General features: G+C 34.9%; 1 protein-coding gene across 1 annotated transcript in view; it reads left to right on the forward strand.

The window, feature by feature from the left end:
* Positions 1-21,174, forward strand: part of CNTN3 (contactin 3) — a 79,953-nt gene that overhangs the window by 40,409 nt on the left and 18,370 nt on the right. Inside the window, exons 5-8 of the mRNA XM_085300049.1 lie at positions 797-981; positions 9,053-9,189; positions 11,480-11,609; positions 12,871-13,021. Coding sequence (XP_085156175.1) covers positions 797-981; positions 9,053-9,189; positions 11,480-11,609; positions 12,871-13,021 — 603 coding nt within the window. The remainder of the gene's footprint in view (positions 1-796; positions 982-9,052; positions 9,190-11,479; positions 11,610-12,870; positions 13,022-21,174) is intronic.

The following is a 21,174-nucleotide window of genomic DNA, read 5'->3' on the forward strand; positions in this document are numbered from 1 at the left end:
AACAGTAAGATGGAAAATGCTCTTGGAGTCATTTCTATTGTTGTTTAAAAATACAACATGCATGTTGGCAACACAGGARTTTAATTTCAAATTATGTTGAATAAGATTAATGCAATTTTGTAAATGTACTCTAACCTACCTCCAATTTCTCYGCATGTAGTGAACTATTCTAGAAGTTGGTGAGAATTTTGTCTAAATTTGAATGTTAACTAGATGCTTTCATAATGTTGTTGTTCTTTTATATTGGAAATAAAGATAAAAATACRTTCCTTTTCTGAATGGCATTCCATACAAAACTGATCTCTTTTGTGCTTCGTAAGTGCTCTGAGAATGCCTTTATGTTTCTGKAAATGTATTTACTAACCACTTTGTGGTTTATTTGTAAACAGCTTTGTTAGGTACTCAAAATTTTAAGTGCCAGATTGATAACTTAACCATATGCTATTGCTTCTGTTCCCTGGCTAGGTGAGTGAARGTTTTAAAATCAGACAGTGAATGACTGTTCAAGGATGGGAATCTCAAAAGACTGTGCTTCATTCCCCTTCCATTAAAGTCAGTGGTAAATCTCACCTGTCTACAGGGGAGACCAGTGCTGATTTACAGTAAACTTTACACTCACTGGACAGTCACACAGATACTCATGACATAAGTTTGGTAMCATAAGTAATAGTTTATGAAGCAAAATCTGCTTATATGCAAATTACTGTACTATATCACAATCTGTAATATTGAGTACGTACACTGCTAACTATACGCTTTCTGCCACTTCGATTTTTTTCTTTTCTCTTTTTTTTAGCCCTGTGCCTCAGATTAACTGGAGAAGAACTGATGGTCTGCCGTTTCCACGTAAAATAAAGCTAAGGAAATTCAATGGCCTGATTGAAATTCCTGATTTCCAGCAGGAGGATGCAGGACTATACGAATGTATTACTGAAAACTCAAGAGGAAAAAATATTGCAAGAGGTCGTCTCACTTATTATGGTAGGAAACATTCCTCTCTCTCTCTCTCTCTCCTTCTTTTACTCAACAAATAAACCAGGCAGGGTGTGTTTTAAGAGTGCAGTTTCTGCAATGCCAGTCAAATGTTGGGTCTTACAGCTCATGACATTGTAACTGTTTGCAGAGAAATAAAGCTTCTGTAGTGGGGTTTTACATAAATCTTTAAGAAACATTGAGGAGGTTTTTTTCTGAGAAATATCCATATTCGAAAAGTTTGTTAAGAGTAGTGTGGAAAGTGCTTGCTTGTCTATAATGCCCAATTTTTTTTTTTTTAAACTTTTTATTGTTGCACAGSTGAAGTCTTAGGTTTCTAGTCAATTAGATTGATTTGAGGGTTATAATATCACATTATAATGACACGTTTACAGGAAATGCAAGTTTCATTTTACATTTGGAAAAGATTATCCATAGATATTTTGTATCCTTTCCTATCAAAATGGCTGATTCTATTTTAAAATGAGTAAATAAATATATAATCCACTGTGGGAAATGAAGAAATGTAAAATTCAACAGCTAGAGAACAGCAGTAGTATCTTSTGCATTTAAGGCTTTGGAGTGATTTGAATATGAGCAAAGCATATTGGTGGTCTTTTAAAGCTAAAATGATTTGCAACAAAGCAATAATTGACAAGTTYTGTTAAAGCCAAAATTCAACAAATATGATTTTCCTTAGATAAATGGTAATTTAAAGAGTGTGACAGTCTGTGCYCTGAAATGTTTTTTTTCACTTACGCATATTTGAGCAAAGTTTTTTAAAGTCCTATAAAAAAGAACATTGCTGTTGTGCAACTTCTACAAATGTTCTTTCAATTTATTTATTCTTTATTGTAAACTATTTATAGAATACACAGTATCCTGCAACGTAGATTTTTAGTCAGTGCGGATTTTTTAATTTAAGAAACCACAGATTTATTTATAAACAAAAAGAAAAAATGTATTTCTCTTTCTCCTCYCTGCAAATTACATTACACTGAATTTTCTATATGTGAGTTGTGATTACAGCCATTTTGATAAATACTGTGGATAACATTGGACAAAAGAGCTAAGATGCTTCATCTGCTCTACCAGTGTCATCTGTCATTTTATACTTGGCAGTATAAAGTGACCTTCTTTTAGCAGCTTGAATTTTCAGATAAGTTGTGGTTTGTATATCAGTTTGATTCAATACTCCTTCTCCAGGTTTAAATCAGCAATTCTGCTGACTTGTAAGATGCATCARTGTATACTTCATGAAAAATAGAGTAGATTTATTCATTAGTTCTTAAAATATGACAGTGGATAATCTTGAGACACTTGATCTGCTTCCCTAGTTTCTTTTGGGTCATTAACGGGCATAGAACTGAAGTAAAGGATGTTGCTGACCAAAAAAATCAAATATTGAGTTGAAGTTTTATGACAAGTAARTCATGATTTATCATTGATCGCTGTGAATATTCTCATCACAAATCCAGAAAGGGATTTGAGTCCTCAAATACTTAATATTGCATTACACAGATCCATCTGTATTAGATTCATTCCTAACATGATGTTTAGACTAAAAAGAATAATGAAACCTGTGATGGCAGTAATGGTACTCCAACTATTTTATTTCATTTGTTCTGCTTAAGAAAGCCAGTTTTYAGAATAAAGTAGATTTAAGTAACCTTCCTTATTTTGTTACTTGCTTTATTGATCTAAATAGAATATCAACAGGTCTATATTCAGGATAGTGTAGTTTTAAACCRTTTTTTATAATTTGAAGGTTTTTCATTCTATCTGTAGATTAATAATGTTCTATAACTGAAGGTAGTATCTTCTGATGACTTGCTATTGTCTGATATCAAAATTCAGAAATTTATCCAGCAAAGATACATAACTATATGCCGGTCAATACTCCAACAGAAGGTTGGTTAAGGAGGTTATTCTTGAAGCAGAGGAGGWTTTGGGGGAAAATTAGTGCAATATTCTGAAATCTTAGAACAAAATCTTCCATCTGCCAGAAAGTACCAACTCTGCCAAAGACAACTCAAATTTGTGTGTTAATGTTAGTGGATGTTGGCTGATGCTAACTCATTTTATTGGTAGAAGTATTAGATGTGTCTAGTATTCACATATTAAAAAATATAACCATTACAACTGGAGAAATGCCTTTTCATTTCACTAGTGGCAATATTTCTCCTCTCGCAAGGAGAACAAAGTGGATTTCTGGTTTACCCAAAAAGAGTAAAAGAAGAATTGGGGTTAATGTTTTTGTCTTGGTGAAACAATGAGAAAAATCAATCTCTTCAGAAAAAAAAATCCTAATACACAAAAATCTTGTTTGTCTAAAAATAGTTTTTTCTTTGTTTGCAGATTTTAAAGTTTATTTTGTAAATAAAATAGATACCTAGGATGAAACAAMAGCTTGAGACATTTCTTAGCACTGCTGTGAAAGAAAACATTTTTCTTCTCTTGACTTGTTTTCTGAACTGAAATTATAAAAGTTCAATTCTGAAACTGCATTTTTCAGCACATACATTGTTTAAGAAAGTTCAGTATTATTTATCATGTCTCCTCYTCTTCCAAGAATGAGTTACGATCCTGAATCCATAAGACACTTGACTACAGGCTCAACTTTTACCATAATCATTATTTCAGGAAAGCTTAGAATRTATGTTCGATTTAGAATTCTGTACACATCAGTGACTCCACAAATAAAAAATAAAATAGATCTATTTTTCTAATTTCATTATGAGTTTTAAGTATAACTCTCAACAAATAGTTGAAGCTGATAATTAAAACAGATTTCTAAAACAAGTATTCTGAGTTCTTTCATAATATTTCTAATAAAATATTGATTTTCTTTTTTTTTTTTACTCCTGAAGGATTACATCAAGCCCACCATCAAATGTGCAGTTGATTGTCCTCTCTACAGTTCCAAAATTTGTTTAATGCTAGTTTTCTCCTCAGTGGAGTTCAGAATGCACTAAAAATAGGACAAGATTATCTAACTTTGATTTAATCTAAAACCTGAATATATAAATAATTTACCTTCACTTCAGTAGTATGTTCATTTGTCATTGCTGTTATCCCTTTCCATAAAGAAATAATAGAAGAACAGAGATTCCATGAATACTTTTTGGGGCATTGAAAAATGAGGAGTGATGAAACAATGACATTTTTTTTAGTTTAAGATGGAGTTAAATAATGGCTAACATAGTAGAGATATTTAAAGCAATTAATCTGAAGTAAAATTTCAGAAAATATACTCTCAATTAGTGCAGGCTGATTTAATGGAACTCATGCTTGACAGTGCTGAAGTCAGAACTTTAACAGGGAGAAAAGAATCTGCTACTTGTATGGGAAAGTCATACAAGAAAATAAGGGAACAGACTTGCTCTTCTGTGAAAATACAAACTCCCAGTAATAAATAGTTTTTACATAAATTTTTGGTGTATAAAATACTAATGCTTTGATAATAATGTACCATTAAAATTATATTAAAATCATATTACTCATGAATGTGGAACAGCCTTACTATTTACAGCTTTCATCTGGTATCCTGATTTTATCTTGTTCATGGAGATGTCTTTAAATCATTAGTTACAAAATATAAGTATGTAAATAAATATCAAGGAGTTGCTGAGTTTGATCAGCTTGACGTTTAATCATTGATGCTGTCCAGTAATTTAAGTGCCTTACTACTGAAACAGATTGCTCATATTTTGTGTACTAAAACTTTACCTAAAGATATAAAAATTACCTATGGCATTGAGAGTATTTTTATTTTTGTACRGAAGCCGTCAGATAATAGAATTTTCAGTGACTTTTGAAATTAATCAGATGCTTCCTTAGGCCGACTTGTTTTATCAGAAAAAATTTACTTAATGCTTTTAAATTGCTTGGATTTGTCAGATAAAAACTGGCTCTTCCCTGCTTAGGCAGCCTTATGAAAAAATAGGCTCATCTCATCAGTATGAGAGCTATAGTAAGACTTTCAGGGAGATATTACCTAAAAAAATGAAGGTGATATTTTCTGTTTTTATAAAACTTTGTGAATTTCCAGTTTGTTTCATGGCTACTTTCTATTAAACTATGGTAAATTCCTTTTGCCTCTGATTTCTTGCCCAACTTCTGAGCTTTCAGAAGATATTTTCAAGAGAGATTTCCAGCCCAGCTTTCCGAGCGTAAATTTCAAAGTAAAGATATCCATAAAGGCAGGCTATGTCTTTTGTGAGATCCCCAATTAAAGACTTTCCAGAAGAGCTTCCTGTAGTCTTCTACCTCCAAGCAGTAGGCTTGGCAGACCTCAGTACTCTTTGGCAGAGCACAGCTTCTAGACKAGGGTTGCTGTTACGGAACTCTGCATTTGTTTATGGTGTTCCTGTGGATTACAGAATAAAAAGGAGATTTTTATTGAAGTTTCATACTCCCAAAGAAATCAGATGCAAAAATTACTGCTGACATATGTAACTGCTGAGGTGGTTGCAAGGTACCCTGCAAATTATTAACAAATGAGATCTCAATACAGTTTCWGAAAAGTGACTGCTTTTTCAGCCATTACTTCCAATAGCTTCAGCGGAGTTGCTCGTTGCAATTAGTCTTCACTTGCACCAAACTCCAGAATGAAGAGGTTCCTAAAAATCTTGTTTCTTAGAGATGATCCTTTCTCCCCTTACAGACTTAAATCTATCACAAAATGTAATAAAGTAGCTGTTTATTTTTTTAGGGAGACCTAATAAGCCTACTTGGCTTATTAGTTGTAAGAAAAAGGTCATAGTCACCAAAAAAGAGATGATTGAGTCATCTTATTGGGAGAGATTGTTATAAATTACATAGTTGTATCACTTCTCGCCTGTGGGACCGTGACTGTTTTAAGAAATACACTGGGCAAAAACAACTGAAGCAAAATGCAAACTGGTGCTTTTAGAAGTGGCTGACTATGAAGCTGAAGGCTAACAGTTTTTAGAAAATCAGCTACCTACTGGTGTGTTGTCCTAAGGGAACCTCATATGAATCTTTCATGAAGATTTTACAGCAGATTCCTGAACATCAGTAATATTATCACAGAATATACATTCCTATCATGGTCTCAATCCCAGTGCTACTAACTCCATTAAAATTAATTTTCAGCTTCATAATCTACATGGCACTCTTTAATCTTGATGAAAATATTGCCTKTTTACCTGTTCCTTAACTAAGGAGGAAAGAATGATGTCTTCTAGGAAGATCTCTATTATAYATACATGCCAATGCAATAGTTCAGTAAAATAATGAGGCTGTATGATGAGTCATTGCAGTCTTCCTTTTAAGAGCACAGATGTGGTGGTGTTGTTGCGCTCCTGAATGAAATCAGATGTTCTAAACAGGTAAAATTTCTTGATCTAACAGCAATTGGAACTCAAGAGGAAAGAAGTTGTACATTCAGAATCATTTAGGTAGAACCTGACAGAACACCATTGAAAGGACGGTGTTGGGCTTAGAAAAAATTCTGCTTACTTTTGAGAAGATATGTAAATCTATGTGACCTTCTGTCTGTACTTTCCTCAACTGTTGCAATGTGAACGTCCTTACCTTTGCCAAGATAGTATTCAATGGAATACTCCCAGGTGGAGTTGTCCCAGTTTAACCATTTCAACTTTGAAGTGGTTAGTTGAATTACTCTTTCCTAAAGAATTTGTAATGCCTTTTTCAGCCATTTATTAAGGCTTTAGATGTGGAGGGTTAAAAAAAAAAATCATTCTTTCTGCTGATTCCTTGGTTAGTAATATAGAGAAAAAAATAGTTTCCCTGAAGAGCCTTACTGCAGACAATGTCAACACTCTTTGCAAATGATTAAGAATCCATGTAGATCACACATCACAGCTTTSGAAGCACTGCTCTGTACGTTTCTGTTTTGAGTGTTGGTCTTACTCCARCATCTGCCTTGGAGACTTGGGAAACCCTGCTGTGGAAACCGTCTGATACGAAGAGCCCTAAAATGAAAATTTATAGGGCAGACAATGTTTTTCTTTGATTGAATTGAATAGATATTGAATAGATAAAACAGACTATGCTTAACTTAGTTTTAAATGGAGATACGGAGCAGGTGTGAAATCTTGCCCATGTATGGATCCATCAATAATGTAAGGACTGTTGCTTGTTACATAAATATTTAGGAAATGCACTATTATTCCTGCACTATTATGCAAAGTGCAGGAAGTATGCTAACATGTAGCCTTGAGCTTTCCCTTGACACATGTAGAGCAAGTACTGAAAATAGCAAAATGAAATAGAACAATGGCTCTTTCTGAAACTCCAGTATAGTAATGTTAGCTTTCGATATTTAACCAAAATTGATATCAATAAGAAAATATATTTGCCTGACACAAAGATTAAGTTATCCTGTCTTTTAGGGTAAAGAGAGAGTATCATCTCCAAATCAGTGAAAAGCATTAGTCCTTGTGGTACAAGGGACCTGCAAAACAAAAGAAATAACAGAAAATTTCACTGTCAGCAAAAACTGGTTGAATTCTAGAGCATCTTAAATTAATATCTCAATAAATACAGTGCAGCTGATTCTTCTGTGGAAAAGTCAATTCTGAGAATTTATGCATAATTATATACATATGTAGCATTAATCCTTGTTATCATAAAAGTACATTACTGTATGTAATGTTGTTATCTTATCACTGCATTGCAGAACATGATCCAGGGAGAGAATTTACATGCTAGAAAATAATCAATCTTCTTTTAACAAAATTAATAGCAACCCCTATACAAATGCTGGTCTGATGGTCTTGTGCCTATGGCACTGGAAAAATTTCAGCTCTCAGCTGCACTGCAGACTTCCTTTGTGTCCATAGGCAAGTCATTAATTTCCTTGCCCTAAATTAATTGCTGGTGTAACACTACTGCAGTAGGAAGTTCAGTAGGAACTTATCTGACCTTCTGTGCTTCCAGCACGCATCTATAAAATAATGATCCTCTGTGCATCACCAGGATTTTTTTTTGTTTTGTTTTTTTGTTTTCAAGTGTTTTGATATGAAAGTGTTAAGGCCTCTATTTAAGCAAGTAAAGGATAATATTTCAAAGATGCTTTTTGTTTTAGAACCTAACACTTTCTTTTTAGGAGCCAAAGTCTTGTTGAAAGAAAACTTTCTTCTAAATGTCCATCTACGCAGCATGGTCTGCGTCTTAGGTACCCCACTAATTCTTTGGTACTAATAAGGGAACAAAAGAAACAGCATAGACCTTAGTGTAATCTGCACAGATTATATGGAAACTAAGATAAACAGTTGGCAATTGGTGTGCTGCATGCCAGTCTGCAACATTACCAATGTTAACAGTACCAGAAATATCAGGTAAAAAGCATGACTAAAGATAGTTTCATTTAGTATAGTTTTACAGTAAAGACACATACAAAACATGAATTTTTGGCTTCTAGGGTTTAAACTGGAAGCTTTCAGTTTTGCCTTTTGATATGTATAAAAAAATCATTGTAAAATATATTTTATATATGCAGTGCTTTAAGTATCTGATAACTTTTTTCATTTTTTGTTGTTTTAACATTGTCTGACTATGCATTGTGGCATTTTTGGCTGAATGTTTATCTGAATCTTCATGACCTGCCTGTCATTATTTTAAGCAATGAGGGTAGTGATAATGTTTTCTGCAAGGCTGTGTTAAAAAAGTACTCATGGCTGAGTTTGTACTTTTCATGTTAGAAACTCAGAAGAAAACTTGGAATATTTTTGAAAGTGTAGCTGTCAAACAGGAATATAGAACATATTTAGATATTAAAAGCGAAAGAAACACTTCTGTTTTATTATGGAGACCCACATTCTAGTGCTTAGTGCTCAGTTTCAAAGCTGTGTTGTTTAATCATCAGTGATTTTAGTACTGATTTCACTAGTTCAGCTTCAGTGATCTGTAGTAAAAATGTGTAAGAGGGACAGTGAGTAATTCCTTTCATTAGGTGACTTGGACCAAAACCAGTGAGACTCTCCACTTGTATAAGCCAGTCCACATACAAGACTAATCAGTCCCTTACAGATTGACCCTTTGATTTTCATATGGAATGATAACTTCTTGTYGATATGTATTTCATATGCAGCAAAACCTCACTGGGTCCAGACTATAAAAGATACTGAAGCTGCTGTAGAGGACACCTTGTTCTGGGATTGCAAAGCAAGTGGGAAGCCCAAACCATCGTACAGATGGCTGAAAAATGGAGACCAACTGTCAGTAGAGGTAACATTCTTTTTTGAAAACCATAATGGTGTGTGAAACTAAGTGTACTTCATCTAACACAAGGATTTGCAAAAGTCCATGTAATTTGTCCAGAGAAACCTTTGAAAAAAATTTTATGTGCTTTTTGACAAGAACATCCAAATGGAAACTTGAAAGGCTGCAGTATTACAAACACAAAGACAAATTATGTTTTACAAAAACATCTTAGCTAAAAGGATATTTAAAAGCAGTGGTAAAACTGTAAAATTAAGTATATAAGYGAAGAATTGAGAAAGAATTTAATGGAATTAATGAAAGGTGCATATAAGTGAACGATAGAGAACTTGAATTATTTTGTTACGCTGGTAGCTCACGTTTTGTTAATGGTAGTAAGCAAACATTTTCAAGCTTCTTGAGGAAAAAGCAAAAGAATCCTAAAAGTTGTAAGTCACCATTATTTGATGCAAAGAATGAAAAGTAAACAGAAGTGTAACATAGATATTTGCTTTAATACTGTATTTTAGGTATTTGATTTAATGCTGTTGTTAAGATAATGGAAAGTAATACTTTGGTGACAGAGAAAAGAGGTTGTACTTAGAAGGTGAGATTTTGCAGATCAGTAGCTCAGAAAAATATCTGATACCCATATCAGTTTTAGTTCTTATTGCTGCATTGAGGAAGCTGCCTAATTCAAATTGTCAGGTATATAAACCTAGGGACGCTAGCCAAAACAGAAGACATTTTACCTTTGGTCCACACTGATAAGACAATGTGAACATTATGCTCAGTGTTGGCTCCTACAATAGATGGCTGTGAAGAATGATCTGAGTACTGAAAAACAATTCTTACCATTCAGAGTATTCTGTGCTCACTAAAAGGAAAAACAGCATTTTGTGGACAGGTTAAGTGAGGGAGTAAAATATATTATCTCAATGATTCAATAATGTTTTTACTGTATTATATAAAGTTTCTGAGATAATATGCTTTTTTACTTCAGTAAACACAAAAAATACTTTCTCTCGTTTGATCTCCTTGAATGCCATTTTCCACTCTGAAGCGTGATGTCCAGCTTTTTACCACAATGGAAGGGCATAAGCATATTTTATGCTGTAAACACAYAGGGGCTATAAACTGTAGAATTAACTTTTTGAAAGCTAAGGCTGCAGAGATGCAGAAGAGGAGTCCTCTGTGGCTGTGTATCACGATTGATTGTCCTCAGCTGCTCTACTGCAATATCCTCTCTTTGTGCTGGGCCTCCTTCACAAAAATCTGCTCAAAAATCTGCTTAGCTCCCCTTCTCCACAAGTGAATCTTTCATAAGGAAGAATAATAAGAGCTCACAATGGTGAAAATAGGATCAAGGCATAGAGTTTCAGGCATGCTCATCTTTGGGACTGTTTTGTCCTTTGTCTAATTGACTGTGCACCTTGCAATTAACTGGGAAGGGATCTGTCAAGGAAGGAGCTGAGCTGTCCTGTCTACCCAGTAGAGGGCCAGAGTCACCCTTCAGGGGCCAACTGTAAGTAGAAAAAAGTAGAAGAAAACGCAAAGAGGGAGTACCATTGCGCTAAGCCTGGTGAACCGCATCCGTGTCATTTGTTAGTCACTTCTGCTCCAAAAGATATATTTCAGACAATAATTTGTTCTTTCGTTCATTATCATTTCATTGGCTTTCCCTAAAGGAGAGGCTCTTTTGTTTTTGTCACTGATTCCCGTTGTCCTTTGTCACCAGTTCCTGCCCGTTCATACTTGAAATTAGTCACTTTTTATCCTAATTCATACAGCTTTCCAAGAGAAAGCAAGGTGAAAAGAACCCTGTATTTCAATAGTTCTGTGAGCAATCAGACACTTAAATATGTCTTCCATTTAATGTCTATCGGGCTTTATTCTGCACAGTATTACAGAGAGCTCATTAACAAATGTATGTGTAAAATCTCTAAACAGTATGAAATGCTAGTGCCAGCTGTATATTTTGGATACCCTAGTATATCGTGAAGAGCCTAGTATGCTTTTTTCCACATTTTGGTGGAAATGAAAAGGTATTTTAGATTATAAATGTCTATAAAATTGGCCAAGTTTGAAGAAATTTATTTGAAGAAATTGATGCAACTATCTTGTCAAGTCGCATAATTTTACCAGTGCTGCCCTATCATGATATGACCATATCACTCACTTTAGATCTCTTGTTATAATTATGTTGTCATATTTACCCCRTTTAACATATTTATGCTGTCATATTTATCTTTCTTACTTATTTCAAATTCTCCACAGGAAATATATCATCAATAAAGGTATTTTTCTTAATATTCAGGGAAGGATCCAAATTGAAAATGGTGCACTTACAATATCAAATCTAAATCTGACAGATTCTGGCATATACCAGTGCATAGCTGAAAATAAACATGGTGTCGTCTATTCGAGTGCAGAGCTCAGGGTTGTAGGTAAGATCACCTTTCCTTTCTGCTGAAACACAGATCTCGCTTTCCCCTCCATCACGCACCCTCCATCTCCCTAGTATAACACCTTGCAATTTGTAACTCACTGGGATACTATCACTAAAATAAACATTTTTGTTAGCCTAATATTATTTTATCTGCAAGGCCAGAGAGTYTGCTCACCTAATTCCAGAGGATTTGCAGTCCAATCATTCATTGCTTTAAAACAGAACACAGATAACTTATTTATTAGAGAAAGAGCAGAGACAAGGGCTTGGACAAAAGCCTGAAGATTAAAACTAATCTTATGATCTGGAAGCAACACTGGCTCAACACATCAGTCAGTTGCACTGATCTCCTGCATCATGATTCCAGCATTCCCAAGAGAGCAATGTCATTTAAAAGCAACAGAGTGCTCTTGTGTGCAGCCTTTCTTGTTTGAGGGGACAAGGGATTATCAGTCAGTCATTCAAATGGTGGGTACTTGAGTCTAAAATAAACGACAACCATTTATTTGATCTGAACATGCATACTACCAATGCATTCAAGTGCCTGTGCACTTCCTACCTCCAGTAKAGAAAGACAATATTTCAAAATTAAGCCAGTAGGAACAGTGTGTTGTGGGGGCATAAATTATTTCCTTTATATTGTTAAGGTTACAAGTCAATCAGCAGACTACTCCCGCAGCCTTGGTCACCTTAAATATTCAGTTTCCTTTCGAAGTTCAGCATAGCAYAGATAGAAGTCTTTCAAGTGCCTTTACTTAATTATCAGATAATACAAATTATACCCATAAAAAGCAAGCTACTTTGTAGTTTTGTGTGATCTAACGTATCTGATCTGACATAGTATTCTGGTCCAAAATTAGAAGCAAAGCAGTTCCATGAGTTTTTAGTCTTGACCTCTCTCACTAGACTTAGGCAAGTCATGTAAGCTTAAATTCAATAAAGCTTAATGTTAGGCATGTGCTTAAAGCTCACTGGATTCAGTGAGCTTGGGTTCAAATTAGATCATCTTTTCTTACCTTATGTACATGCTTCATTTGGTAACATACTTTGTTAATTTGGGAGCTTTACATTTGTATCTGTGTTCTTCTAATATAAGGTGGAAAAATGCATAATTGTTCAACAGAAGAGTTSGTTAACTGATTCCTACATGATTTTAATTATGTTTGGAAGCTGAGAAGTGTTATATAAGTGCTAAATAGTAGTATCATTAATAAAAGTCAAGGTGCTTTATTTCAATGTTAATATCCCCTCTGTTTTAGCATCTGCTCCAGATTTTTCCAAGAATCCAATGAAGAAAATGATTCAGGTTCAAATAGGCAGCACAGTTAATTTTGAATGCAAACCAAAAGCTTTCCCTAAGGCCAAATGTTTGTGGAAGAAGGGAGGTGAGCAGCTACAAGAAAGTGAAAGGTATCAAGTCTATGTTTTTCTTTGTTTTAATGTTACAAAATGTTTATTTACACTTTCTTTTTTGAGAAAAGCTTATATAACAGTTCCACCTGTAGATCCAAACAGATCTAAAGTTATATAAATAGTTAAAAAGTTTAATAGTTGTAAAGTTTTTTGGTTGTTTGTTTTTTTAATTGTCATTGTATCTGAGCACAGACATGTAGCTTTCTTTAAGGTCAAGGACTACCTTTAATTTTCAAAGTAATAGAGTTTGGATTGATCTAGAGAGAACCAGGTACCAATAGGAAACCTGGAATAGCACACCTATAAAACAGGGTTAAAATACCTTCAACAAAATTCTCCCAAAAGTCTGTCAAGGAGGCAGATGAGACWTATCACAATCATCGTTGTAATGTGACTGAGAGACAAAAAGAAAAAAAAATTATCAATGGGCAAAAGTTAACAATTCAGAGGTCTGGAGTAGCATTCTTACCATTCTAATACTTTGATTTTTACTGTTCTTCTACTGTTTATGTAGGAAAGGTTATTATAAAAATAACGGTAATGTGTAGGTGACAAAAAAAAATCAAGATTTATAGGCATCACTTTGGACAGTTGGGTGTAAGCATCTGCTCATTATGCATTAACTRCCAAGTAACAGAGTGGTAATATGTATGGGACAGAATAGAGTATAACYTTTTAAAGTTATTACACCATTACAAGAATCCTTGGATATTGTGTTCAGTCTTGGTCATTTTCTCTTAGGAATAAGTAGTAGATGAGAGATTGCTGATGAAAGTATTTACAAGCATGACTAATTGATCTCTAATCAGCTCAGAGATTGAAAAGATTAAGACTGCATGACTTCAAAAAGAATTAAAGGTAATAAAGGTGTGTGTAGAARTGGATTATGGGAAAATGGGATATGCATTCATTATTAATATGAATATTTAATGTCATGTGTACATTGTTTAGCTAAAAAAGGAAAAGTAAAATATGCATTCAGGTTCTCTATAAGCAACTTAYCGACTTTATCAATGATAAAATAGGTTGCTGTTTCTCTAGTATTTACATAATAGCGARTATGYTTTTCTTTAGCAAAGCGCTTTGCATTTCTCAGTGGAAAGTTTGTGATTAACCATTCTCAGCCATTGACTTCCAACAATGTAAACAATTCTTCTAGCAATACACATTAAAGCATTACTGAATTAGTCATGAACTGAAATTGCACCAGTCACTGCATCATTTTGTCAAACTATACAGAAATGTACCTCTGCACTCTGGAGCAGCCATTTTCTTTTTATCTCCCCAGCCCTAAGGCAATACTGCCTTTTCAAGCTTTCTGTCTTACGTTTCAACATTTGCATAAACTGGGGGTTTTGGGTTGCAAACTGGGGCAGGAAAAAACATTTGAATGAGTGGTCCAATTAAGACAGTTACGTATCTGAGTTAGCGTTGAACAAGGAAACTTGATTCTTATGATATTCTACCTGCAGCACTTTCGCTCTCAGCAGAGGATGTAAACAGTCTTACGAGCAGGATAACTAGTTGGGAGATTTGCTTGAACTGAGGTCAGTCTTTCCGCAGCTGGTTGCTAGTTGGCTAATTCAGTTGCTGTAGTCACAGCAGCAGCTACAGAAAGCAGAAAGACATAGGGTTTGACTGGGAGCAGTGAAGAGAAGATGATTACACATGGTCCTCTCGTAACGCTCTGGTATCAAACTACATTTAACAGGATACTTGAGTGAGCGTAATACAGCTGAGGTGTCTGAAAATCCAGAGATGCACCTGAGGAAAAAATTGGGCATTTTGCTTTTGGAGGAAGATTGCTAAGGCGGTGTTCTGACTTCATGAATGCATGTGTGCTTTTCTAGATCTTTTGTGTTATGTTTTACAAAGCTTCACCTATTGTTGTGAAGCTGTTCTAATCCAGGTGAAATTCTTTTAGCCCTATTCCTATAAAACACCATATAGTATTTTCKTTTTGAAAATTTTAAGTGCAGAAGATTTTACCAGTTGCTATTACTTGTAAGGCCAGACCTGTCTCCTAGTACCCCAAAGATATGGAGACTTGATATCTTCTTAGTCTGTTTACCTCTGGCTTCTTCACGGGGAACACAATAGTTTTCATATGCTCAAATGTTARATGTTGACAAGAGTAGTAATTTGGCAGAAGATAAGACATCCATCATTACAGAGCTTTACACAGTACCACAGAYTTGTTTAGCTGGCTGCCTGCAAGGCCTTTGTTGGTCTTTTTTCCTTTGTGATACCTCCTGTTGCATTATAATGTCATAATATCATATTTAGAAATGAGTTTGTCACACAGGGCCATAGTGACCCCTGTTGTTATTTGATGATTGTTCTTATTTTAGGGATGATTGTTCTTTCTTTAATGGTCACTTTTGTAAAGCATATGTGCAAATAGGTAGCACCTGATTTTCTCAGTTAGGAAAATTTCTAGCTTTTGTCGCTGTGCCATTTCTATAAAAAGASAAAGAGTGGTATCCTCCTTGTCCTTGCTTGTCGTCTTTGCTGCAGCTGCTGATAATCACCATTCAGATAATCTGTGCAGGTTTGATTCATGGTATTCACGGGCAGCTGCCCAAGATGCCAGGTATGCCTGAATATGCAGGGCTCCATGCATGCCCAGGAATGTTTCAGCTGTGAATGGGATCTTGCCTTGTAAGTGTTCTGTCTGAACAGACCTCAAAGCTGTTCTTAATGGTTATTTGAATTGCCCTTCAAAAGCAATACCTAGTAATTTCATTTGGGGTGATGGTACCAAGCAAAAGAAACTAATGTTCAATTTCTGAAAATGCATTAAGCATATATAACACTGCCTGCTTAGATTTATGCCTTTGCTTGAAAGGGCAAATTATGGCTTTCAGTTATGCAAAGTAAGCACAGGTGTTTCCCAAATATAGCCCAGAGTATCTTCTACTGTTTTTTCAGCAGCACACTATAAATGGCTTACAGAAGAAATGTAATAACAAGCCAATAATCCTGGATTAATTTAAATGAGGTGCACTTGCCTTCAGAGTAAAGGAGAAATGTGATTCTTTGCAGAGAGCACTTTAGTTCCTTACTATCTGCTATGAATAATTGTAATTCATGAATTTATTGCAGTTTTACAATTCTTGCAATTGAGGAAGGGGTTTCCAACTGGCAGTACATTTTTTCAACCAATAGTTGTATTTCTAATGGAGAGTTGTGTCAGGAGAGGTTGCTTTAATGGAAGAAAAGGGGAGGAATGAGCTCAAAATAAGGGTAAAGCTGGCTAGAGAGGWCCAGCACACTCTTTAACTGGGAGAGGAGAATGAGTTACTTTTAATTACATTTAGATTAAGTTATACTTAATTACATTTGGAACTCAGACCTATGGCAGGGTTCAGGCTTGCTCCCAGAGTACTCCTTAGTAGAGGAAAGAGAAGATGAGTACAGAGTTTCTCCTCCTTTTGCAATTTGCATTTGAAGGTAAAGAGCAAGCAGGGAAGTCAAGCAGTCTTCAAAGGCTGCAGCAAATTATCTCCTTTCCATGAGTCTTTTTCTACAAGGGGAAAGCTCTGCTGCTCATATTCCACTATATCACACCTGGATAAATATACATAGTTTACCAAATCCATTTGCCCTTCAGTAGTTAGAATCATATTCTTGCTGATTTTGGTAGGTTTACTTGTGGCATAATGGAGTATATCTGGTAGAGAATTTGGGCAGTGTTTTGTTTTTCAGGTGAACAAACACGTTAGAGCGTCTTTTCTTCTAAGGTTATATCAGCGCAGGCAGCTCCAGATGGTCACAAGCACCTCTCACCAAKGTTTTAGTATAGATGCCTGTTTAGACGATGCTAGTTTGGGTCTGTACCTGGGCTGGCAAGGCCTGCAGGAAGGCTTAGGGATCATGGCTTGGCGTGAGGGTGGAACTAGATCCTAGATGTCTGCAGTGAAAGTAAGATGCAGCAACATGGATAGCAACAGCACATCTTAAGAAAACTTCTATTTGAATAATAAATGGTTGACTCTTCTGTTGAATAATCTGACAAATACAAAGTACAAATACTCTATTACTTCAAAGTATTCTTAGTACTCTGTGGCAAGAGAATTTCTGWTTCGTTTGGGGGCAGTGACCTCAATACTTCTGTGAAGCCTGAAAGTTTTTCATTTTGATATCACTATTGCTTGTATTTTTAAGTTATTTGTAAATACTGCTGCATTTTCCATGTGTAGATTTRGATAATGACTCAGTAAGTTTTACTTAAATGAGCTGAATATAATATATCTTGAGGGGGCAGAARATATATTTCAAAATGGATTCACGAGTTCTAGACTGAGCAATCACTTAATATTGGAAAAATACAGTTTTGCATCATGTTAATTTTGCACAGTATATGTTTTTTTAGAMTATTTTGAGTACAGAGAGCTAGACAGTGAAGAGCAGTGGAATGTGGAAAGARTTGAAGGCATAGGGGTCACTGCAGAGCACTGCGTAACAAAGGAGAGAAAGGGAGAATCAAATGAGTTGGGTACTGAAGTAAGAAATGGCTCCCTCCAGAATGCAGATTCTTTCCTTTGCAAAGAATAATTTTGGATAATGTAATCAGTGTGATAATCCTAGCAAGAATTCTGTTGGTTTTAATGATKTGAAATCGGATATGGGGAGAGTAGGAATGTGATGACCTGGCACAGGTTATCCCGTTACGGTTATTGTGTATACCACCACACTAGAAGCAGTTTGTAGTTACTTAGGCCATTCTTTCCCAACCAACTCATATTATAAGACATTTAAAAGATTTCTACAGAGTATATTTTATCAGCAGTCATTAAACCACAGTGTGGCTGGGTTTATCCCAAATGAATCTGAAGCAGCTTCTATTGAGAGCAGAGCGGAGCCCACAGGGTCTCCAAGCTGAGGAAGCAGAGAGGGGAAACCATAGCTGTCTCGGGGGGCAGAGCTCCGTGAACCAGCTCTGTTGCAAAGTTGGCCTAAGACTCCTCCAACCGCAGATAGATACACTTTTATTTTTATTTCTTTTATCCTCTAAAAAAAGCAGATTAGCCAGATTTAAAAAGATTAAATTAACTTGGTGCTAGTTTAGTTCACATTTCTATTAAAACTGAAGATATACCRAAAATATTACAATGTAGGCACTCCCTTTAAAGAATTTTAAAGAAATATTTAATGTATCTGTTTTACTTCTAATTGATAAGTAGTACAAGAAATTCACAAGAAATAAGAGTTAGGTTGGTTGTAGCTGGTCCTGAGCTCCTGGCTCAAATATCTGACTGGAAAAACATTAATATGAGGGATTTTGAGGTCATGCAGAGGAGTGTTTCAGTTGTTAACAGATCTACCTTTCTTCCTAGAATTTTCTAGATTTGTCAAGACCAGAAAAAGATAAAAAGAGTACAAAAAGATATTGCAAAATTTAACCTCACTAAAACAGGCATTTCAGTGCAAGTCTCTTAAAAATAAATAAATAAATAAATAAATAAATAAAAGGACAGTTTTGAGCATCTTTAACTATAATGATGTGGTGTCAAATTAAGGGGGGGGGGAGCAGAAGAAGTAATTCCTAATAAAATGTTACATGTTTTTAATGAGGATCAGTTACTGTATTTATCATCACTAGAGTTTTAATTAAATATTTTTAGTTCATTTTGCCTTATGGTTTCAAACTCAGTGATTTACCAGTGCTTCAACAGAAGCTTATTTTTTGCTGGCTTTCTTATTAAGCAATCTGGTTTAATTTAGTTTGAATTTGATTGATATATAAAAAGCAGTTTTGACCCACTTTTCCACTGAAGTATTACGAACTGGAAAGTAGTATGTTTATTTTTATTATCATATCAATAAGACTGTAAAATRGTTGGCTCTTCTGCTGAATAACCTGACAAATACAACAGGCACTGGTTATTTATTATGGTTGTTGTTTTAGTAATAAAGCATTGTCATGGGAAGATAAACAAATTTGCGTTTATTTAGACTTTCACTGATGACACAAAATGTAAGGGCTGCGGTCTTGAATCCCAAGGCATATTCTGGGTTTCAGGTGTGTCTGTGGTTATTGTGCACCAATATTTGAACCTTAACAGGATTTTGGTGAGTAAGGTAGAAATATGGTAAAAAATTGGTGAGTAGAGTAAAAATATGTTCTGCCATTTGCCAGTGCCCCAAAAGTCTGCAGGCAGCTGAAAATGGAATTCAGTTTGAAATTGCTAGACTTCAGCAAACCATATTGAAAAAAATATTGTGGATACAGGAAACATTGAAAGGTGTCTCATTTTTCTGCACAAGARATCGAGAGCACTTCTTGGCAGCAGGCAGCCAGAATATATTTGTTTTATCACAGTGTGTGAATGTCTCATAATTTTAAGTATATTCAAAGCTTCAGCTTGTCTAATGCTTCAACAGGAAGGGGTAGAGCTATTTCTACGTTTAGTGTGTTCATAAACTGAGCTGCATTTGCTGCCTTTGTAATGGAAAAAAGTAGAGAGTTGCTCTTTTTAATTTACCAGTAAAGATTTTATTTTGACAATACAATTTTTCTAGAATTGATCTGTTGTTTTTCTAATTCTGAAAAAAACTCTTGATTCTTAACTATAACTTGGTTTTAATAAGCATCCTGCTTCATTATTTCAGATGACCTGGAGTTGCAAATAGCTCAGAGCACTCTAAATGTCATTTGTTTTAATTAAACCATAGACATTTTCTGTTTTATACTCTGATCTATTTTTTACTTTGTTTGATCTAAAGCTTTGTCAACACTGCTGGATTTTTATTTGTTTTTGCATTTTTTCTCCTGTGAAACTACTTCAAAGTAGATGCTGCAATACAAGCCCTTGCAGAATGCATAGAGAGCTGGACAGTCCAACGACTCAATACCTTGCTTGCAACCATAATTGATCATGTTTTAACACCTTTTATTGATGTGATTATGATTTTCTACAAAATGTATAAGCTTAAAACATGCTTAAAATACCTGTAAATCATATGGTAAGCTTCAATTTGTTAGGCATGTTCCATCTAATATAAAGCACAGCCATTTGTCTAAAGCAAGGTAAGCCTTGGGGGATCAGCCAGTCTAACACTGGTGAAGCATATCCTCCTTACGAGTTTGCAGCAAATGTTGCAATGCTGGTTAATGTATCCCAGTACACTTTTGAAGATTGAAAGATAAATACTTAAGAGATGTAAACTGTCCATCTATCTATTGTAACTCTTTTTTACTTCAAATAAGATGCTTTTCTCTGTCATTCTAACAAGTTTGCTTATTATTTCTTGTAATATGCATCAGTTAAGTTCATTATTTAATTTTCATTATTTAATCAACTTTCCCGAAGGAAATGTAACTTGGCTACAGTATTGTTATATAATGCAATTATACACCTTTTTAAGAACATACAAAGTACAATTCAGAATAACTAAAAATATTTTGAAAAAATGTTGTGTTTAAATCTAGAGTATATTTCATTGTAAAGAGCTGTGTAAGATCAATGCAACTGTGGAAGAAATCCAGGCTCATACTTTCAGACAGTTAGAATACAGCCTCTCTTTGGCCTTGAGGATTAGGTAAACTTTCTATTAAGGAAAAGGAACAGCACAACAGGGCCATACAAGAGTCCCACAAGCATAGTCTGTGGTTAGTAGGATGGTTTTATAGAATCAGAGAAGTTGGGGGGGAAGGATAAGATCATTGAGCCCATCAAACTCTAATGTTGCATTCTGCTGCTCTAATTCACCAACATAATTATTCCCTGAAAATGGAGTCAAACATGTTGCTTTCATAACGCTGTATTATTTATAAATCAATATAAATAATTAATGACCATGCAGCTTATTGAAATAGATGCCTTTTAAGGTTTTTTTTTTGTTTTGTTTTGTTTTTTTTTCAATGTATTCAAAAGGTATGTTTTACCTATGCCTGCCTTCAGTCCAGGTCTTGCCCTATAGCCACTGCTGCAGTTTCAGGCTTGCATTATCCTTTATCAACTACCATACAGAGTTTCTGCAAAGAACTGCTCACACTGAGATATTAGCTGCAGTACATGAATGATGGAAAAACAAGGAACCCATTTTTTTCAAGGTATATAKGCTGCCTATCACATGTTTGAGAATAGTTTTGAGGAGAAATCCCAATTCCCACCTGACATAGCAGACTTCTAAATCTACTTTTT

Source organism: Rhea americana, unplaced genomic scaffold (genome assembly GCF_003343005.1).
Source record: "Rhea americana isolate MKP2758 unplaced genomic scaffold, rheAme1 scaffold_16, whole genome shotgun sequence".
NCBI classification, from domain to species: Eukaryota; Metazoa; Chordata; class Aves; order Rheiformes; family Rheidae; genus Rhea; species Rhea americana.